This window comes from Sinocyclocheilus anshuiensis, unplaced genomic scaffold, assembly GCF_001515605.1.
Source record: "Sinocyclocheilus anshuiensis isolate Anshui unplaced genomic scaffold, SAMN03320099.WGS_v1.1 scaffold1024, whole genome shotgun sequence".
Lineage (NCBI taxonomy): Eukaryota > Metazoa > Chordata > Actinopteri > Cypriniformes > Cyprinidae > Sinocyclocheilus > Sinocyclocheilus anshuiensis.
In genome coordinates this window covers 970,275-977,387 of record NW_015552843.1, presented here as the reverse complement: position 1 = coordinate 977,387, position 7,113 = coordinate 970,275, and the positions used below count along the sequence as shown (strand labels likewise).

At 39.1% G+C, this 7,113-nt stretch overlaps 1 protein-coding gene across 1 annotated transcript in view; it reads left to right on the top strand.

Annotated features, from left to right (window-relative positions):
• Positions 1–7,113, top strand: part of LOC107668028 (IQ motif and SEC7 domain-containing protein 2-like) — a 75,345-nt gene that overhangs the window by 61,124 nt on the left and 7,108 nt on the right. The window contains exons 2-5 of the mRNA XM_016459756.1: positions 2,092–2,377; positions 3,766–3,966; positions 4,101–4,277; positions 5,653–6,707. Of these exons, the coding sequence (XP_016315242.1) occupies positions 2,092–2,377; positions 3,766–3,966; positions 4,101–4,277; positions 5,653–6,707 (1,719 nt within the window). The remainder of the gene's footprint in view (positions 1–2,091; positions 2,378–3,765; positions 3,967–4,100; positions 4,278–5,652; positions 6,708–7,113) is intronic.

Genomic DNA, 7,113 nt, shown 5'->3' with positions numbered 1-7,113 from the left:
TGCCATAGAATGCATTGATACTAGGGATGTTAATTTCGGTTATTTTTCCTAACCGACAACCGACGCTCGTTAACCGGTTATTAACCGTTAACTGACAAGATTATTTAAAATTAGAATTGAATTAAATTAGAAAGGATAAGTGTCTGACCCGTTGAAAATATTAACATTTGTTTAATACCGGGGATTAATTTTACATGCGCAAAAAGCAGCAAACAACAGAACATGATGATTCACATGGTCATATCACATCATGCACCTGCAGTGCTTCTGTGAGCGGAGAAAAACATAATAAAGCTAGGCTATATGTATATAATTAATAATAATATTATATTATATTAATATAATTAAACAACAATAATAATAATAATGTTGTGGAGTGAGGGGAACTAAAATAGCCTAGCTATGTTTACAGTGTTTATTATAATGTTTGTAAACATTTCGCGTCAGCATTAGGCCTATTTCTGAATGAAATAATAAAATGCGACTTATATATATTTTCTCTAAAAAACCACAACTTTTTATATGCGTAGCGTATTTTAACCATGCAGGTATATAAATTGCGGGCATCAGGGAGCCGCTATTAATATGCGGGGATGCACGAACGCTTTGCATGATCGAATGCATGATCGCTCTTTCACTTTCGAGATTTGCGATCGCACGTGCTCTGTGTAAACTACAGCGGCAGTACTTACCACACATTTTACAAGATCAGATAAGTGAAATCTTATGTACTGTAATGTAACAGGCTACCGCTAGCAAGCAGCTAACATGTCCCTTTTAGTGGCTCGCGTTATTTTATTAGAACGCATTATTTATTTTCCGTGCCTTTCTGAATACAGACACCAACCCATCCCTGCACTTCACACCCCCTGTACAGCCTGGAACATAACATTTATTTCCATGATCTGCCATTTTTGCTATTATCCTCGCTTGTTTCTTCACAATACCTGCAGAACTTCTGATGCAGGTTCGTCTGGTGGCTGGCATAGAACATGGGCGGGTATATGCAAATATTGGGGGCGTAACTATTAGTGATCCCGAATGTAATGTCACAGTCGGTGTTATGTTCTGATTCGCCTATTTTTCAGTGGTCTTTTGCATGCACTAGATTTACATAATAAGGAGGAAACAATGGTGTTTGAGGTTCACGGTATGTCATTTCCATGTACAGAACTGTTATTATTCAACTATTTATATAAACATAATAAATATACACAGTACACATACATATATTATGTAAACAAAAACTTCTATTTTGGATGCGATTAATCGCGATTAATCGTTTGGCAGCACTAGTTGGTAGTATTATTATGATGAATTGTGTCCTGTCCAGATAAAAGTTTTTTAAGTGTGCTTATGCAGCCTTTTCAGATGAGCTGTTTTCAATAACTAAAAGCAAATCAGCAATTGAAAAAGAATAATAAGAATAAGATAAAATGTGACTAAAGAATACAAATTACAAATATTAAAGATAATATACATATATAAAATGAAATAGCAAAAAGCAAAAAATGTGGTTTCCTTTAGTAATACTGGCAACAGGAAGTGAGTCATCACAGTACAGTACACCTGCTTTAGGGTGAGAGGGATACTGAAGTCTGACTTACCTTTGTACACCGTTTCCTTCTTTTTTGTGTTTCTCTGTCTCTTTCTCTCTGAGTCATCATCGAATGACTCAATTCTTATCATTTTTTATGCCTGGCTTCTTTCGTTGACAGTATGCCACACATGCCACTGTTTTTCCCTTCCATCTCTCTCTCTCTCTCTCTCTCTCTCCTTTTCTCTCTGCCTCTTTCTCTATGCATCATGTCCTCTCTCTGTTCCTCTTTCACAGTCCCTCCATTTTCTCTTTTTCCTCCCTCGCTCTCCTGTATTCCGGCCAGATGGCTGAGTCCTGACTGGGCTGCATATGGGCATTTGAAATGCTAATGTTGGTTAGTGTGCTAATATGTTTGTCTACACTGATCCGTTTCAGTGCCAAGATTACAGACTTGTTTTAGTCTCAACTTGTCAACAGATAAGACCGTTTGTGGCAGTTGTTGACCTAGAGCTCATTCTCTCTCTCTCTCTCGTTATCTTGTTTCCTCTCAGTGTGGAGGGACATCCTCAGTGTCCGGACACGGCTAGCTTTTCCGACAGCACCTGTAGTCAGGGCCCATACCTGGGCAACTCGGAGCGCTACGGGAACATCCGAAACATTCCTGGCCCTCAGGGGCCTCCTGTGGCCCCTTCGAGCCCAGCGACCCTGGCCTGGGCGCAACGGACCCGCAACCAGCCCGCCAGCCTGGCACTCCGCAAGCAAGAGGAAGAAGAGAGCAAGCGCTGCAAAGTGCTCTCTGACAGCTATGAGCTCTCCACGGACCTGCAGGACAAGAAGGTGTGGATCTGCGTTCCTCAAGAAACATGATCCTTAAGGTCTTTTAGCTACCTCTTGGAGTTCCCATTTGTACTTGCCGTGGTTAAGGGTTCACCTGGTCATGGAAATTCAAAATTGTGATTTAAAGTGGCCTAGAAATTGGTTATAGAAATGAACAAATTATAATATAATATAATATAAATTATAATTTTTTTATTGACTAGAAAAATCACTCATAAATCTAAAACAATCTTTAAAAAAATAAAATTGGGAAAAAGGGTCAGTGATATGATGCTTTTTTGTCCTGATATATTAATTTAAACAAACATACAACAACAACAAAAAACATTAAAAATGAAAATCACATATACAAAGATTAAACAAAAATTACATCTCTTTTGTGATGAACATGTCATGTTCTAATTTCTTTTTGGTGCAAAAAGCCAAAAATTTCAGGATGGTACAACTGTCCTGATAGCATAATAAAGCAAAAAAAGCTGAAATTTATGAAAAGAAAACATCATTGAGTAGTTTAAACTTTTATTACAATTTCTTAGAAAAAAGAAGGTAAGCAGTTTTGTAAAAATATGAATATTTAAAAACTTTTGAAAAATGTGCGGGAACAATGCATAGTACAGCCAGGATTATATCAGATGGTCATGGCATGGTGTTCTTATACTGTATATAGTGTGAAAATAAATATATCATATTTATGTAAAATAACACAAGTAATGTAAAGAAAATCATGGTGTCATCTTCAAAAAGCAGTAATACTATTAATATCATTAATGAAAGGAAATCTTCAGTTTGTCAAACACTGTTTACTTTTTTGTGGTGTTTTGTACTTAATTAATGTTTATCCTAATTCTCAGCGGCACAAACAGCCCATAGAAAAATCTACTTATCACAAAGTGTTTGTGTTTTAATGTGCATAGAGGCCATCTTACAGGCTTTAAACTACAGTCACGCCTCGAATGTACATAATGGCCTCCGGTCATGCTAATGTGAAGCCAAACCTCCATCGTCTCACATAATGAAAGATGGGATTGCAGCTATGATACAGAGTGCTGTTATGCTTCCATATTAAATACTAAGGATCTCTGCATTGTGAAATTATCCATTCATGTAGGAGTGGCGAAAATAATCCAACACCCCAACGTCTACAGAATTACTGCTGCCCATATCGTTTTTCTTTTAATAATAATTGAGAAAGACTGCTGTTAAATAAATATTTTCTTATATTCTTTGTGTTTCAGGTTTAACCAGTAAAGCATTTAGATGCGTTATACATTATTAGGTTTGAAGAAAACAATGCATCACTTCTTTCTCTCTCTTTTGCACTCTTTATTCAGTTCTATTCCGTTTTCACGCTTTCTTACTGTCTGTTTGTCCATCTTCCTTTTCATCAGGTGGAGATGCTGGAGAGGAAGTATGGCGGTTACTTCCTGAGCAGACGAGCGGCTCGCACGATACAGACGGCGTTCCGGCAGTATCGCATGAACAAGAACTTTCAACAGCTGCGCAGTTCCGCCTCTGAAAGCCGAATGACTCGCCGGATCATCCTGTCAAACATGCGTTCGCAGTATTCGTTTGACGAACGACAGCCACAGGCAATATAACAGTATAATGGTTAAAACCTGCATAAAAGTAGAAAATTCAGCTTGACTGTGAAATCTTACATTTTGTTTTATGATGTTTACATAATTTCCATAAATTCCTCTTTTTACTATTCATGATTCTATAGGTTCAGCCCCAGACGCCCCAGCAGCAGCAAGGTCGATATACCAGCCATCACACTTCGACTCTGGGTACAGCTAGCCAGACAGGAACCACAGACTCACAGCAGGAGACTGACTCACCTGCACACTGTCCTTCAGACAGAGAGGAGTACTCACGTGCAGACGATGCTTTCAATAAACAGGTGACAGATGCGTGAACCCTTAGATTAAAGTTAGGTTTAAATTAATTTCAATACAGGTCAGATATATATAGTTGGGATAGAATAGATTTAGACTGTTTCAGAATTGGTATAAAATTGTTGTTCATGTTTCCTTTGAAACAAATGGTGTGGTCTTACAACTCAGGCATCATTTCCCTCATTTCTAAATGACAAGCCACAGCATTACACTAAAAGAACATTTGGTTACTTGTCAATTAGCTGACACTTTTTTCCAAAGCATCTTACTGCAGAAACATTCTCCCTGGAGCCTTGAAAACCTTTATAAACAGGCACAACGGTCATTAGCAGATCCAGAAAAAAAATCAGTGCTTTTTCATTTTTCATTTTGAATTCATTTAAATATTGTAAAATGGCTAATGATAAGATCAGATTAGACAAAATATTAGAAATGCACAGATATTTAAACTTCTGATACTGATATTCTGACAATTATTGTCATGTTATTTAAAACAGAACACTGAAAACTATTGTCAGTCATTTCAAATACTAAAAGCGAATTTAGGCATCGCAGAATTATCATGTACAGTATGACAAATGGATATTCGTATTAAGATTTGCTAAAAATTAAATATACATATATTTTTGTAAAATTGTTAATTTCAAATAAATGCTGTTTACATAAAAATATTAAACAGCACAGCAGTTTTCAACATTAACAGTAATTATTGAGTGCCAAATCAGCATATTAAAATGATTTCTAAAAGACTGGACTGCTGAAAATTCAGCTTTGCTATCACAGGAATAAATGACATATTTAAAGGAATCAGAATAGAAAAAAGTAAAATTGTTTAAATTTTAAAAATATTACTGTTTTTACTTTATTTTTGATCATATAAATGCAGCCTGGTGAGTGTAAGAGACTCACGGAAACATTAACTCTTTCCCCGCCAAACACGGAATTTTCTGTTATTCATGAGACAACGCTTCCCTGTCAAACACGGAATTTTCCCTTCCAAACACAGAGTGAAATGGCGATCCAGAAAGTGGTAAAGGCCTGTGCAAGCTTTGGGAGTACTGATGGAAGCCATCTACTGCATCTTTGCTTTGATAATATTACTGAATATGATCCAGATGTAGTATTTGAAAAAAATGAGATTTTCTCAGCTTTTTGCTCAAAATGTTTTTTATGAAACCTACCTACATTCAAGTGTTGATGAAAAAACAATGCTTGAAGTTAGAATAAAACAGATTTTTTTTGTTTGAAAGTAGAGGGTCTGATCTTTATTGTGATGTATTGCATGTTCAGATATTCATACAACAAAATATTCTGAGGGCCATGAAATTTTAGTGAAAATCAGCAAAAACGCTGGCGATGGCTGTGTGCTTCCTCTCTCAGGTGACATCTCTGGCTGACTCTATGGACGACACTCTGACGTGTCAGTCTGCCCGAGGGGACTCTCAGGATGGTGGGGGAGGAGGTGAGGAGAGCGAGGATTTCAGCGAGTGTGTATGGAGCCGCAAACCTACCTCGCGTAGGGTGGTCATGGGAGAGCAAGAACGTCTGGGGGTCATGCACGAGGACAGCACAGCTACCTCGTACAGCGACGTCACGCTTTATATGGACGACGGCATGCCGTGTTCTCCACTATCCATCGAGCGGGTTCCCTCCAGCACGGACACAGAGTACTGGGGCGTCAGCAGCGGGGTCGGAGGACGCGAAGACAGCCGGGATACAGAGGGCGGCGGGAGCAATAACAGCCGGCGTAGCACGCCATGCACCGAATGCAGAGATTTCCGGTTGCGGGGGTCACACCTCCCCGTTCTCACCATAGAGCCACCTAGTGACAGCTCTGTTGACATGAGTGACCGTTCAGATCGAGGCTCCCTCAGCAGGCAGCTGCTTTACGAGCAGGAGCCTACGGCGGGTGGATCACCTCAAGGGACTCTCAAACACAACCCCGTCCCTCGCACGCCAAATCCCTGTGTGGCACAGGGCCAGACGCGACCCCTGGGTCGCCCCATCTCTTCCCCTCTTCCAACACACGTACCACACCACACAATGATGCACCACCATCACCACCCACACCTTCACCATCCGTTGCACCACCACCCTATGCCGCACATCCATCACCCCTACCCAGACCCCACGTCTCCCTCACCCACTCAGCCTCCACTCACACCACTTTCTTCCTCGTCCTCCGCGCCACTGCCCACTACTGGCCTGGAGCACTCGGATGGGGACAACGACTCTCTGAACTCTACCACCAACTCCAATGAGACCATCAACTGCAGCTCAGGCTCTTCGTCTAGGGACAGTCTAAGGGAACCGTTGCCTCCTCTGGGAAAACAGACCTATCAGAGAGAGAGCAGGCATAGCTGGGACTCACCCGCCTTCAACAATGACGTGGTGCAAAGGAGGCAATACCGCATCGGACTGAACCTCTTCAACAAGTAAGAGACATTCACCAAAATAGGACTGACATTGTACTGTTTCAGTTGAAATTTTAAATGGTGAATTTAAACAAAATTTCCCTTTTTTAATTTAAAATTCCTCTTTTATACACAAGAAATACTTTTTATTAAATAATGATTTTAAATAAAATATTATCAAGAACATGCAGTTTTCCACAAATGAGCATTCTTAATATTTATTGTTTTATTTAATATTGTTTTATTTAATATTTATCTAACTATATTAATTATATATAATTTTTGTTCTTTTAAAAATGCATTATCATCCCGCAGACATATACGTATATAGTTGATTTAAAATAGTGAAAAAAGAAATGATAACCAATATCAATATATATTTCACACTTTTTGGGGGCCCAAAGCAAAACTTTTTTTAGGGGGCCCC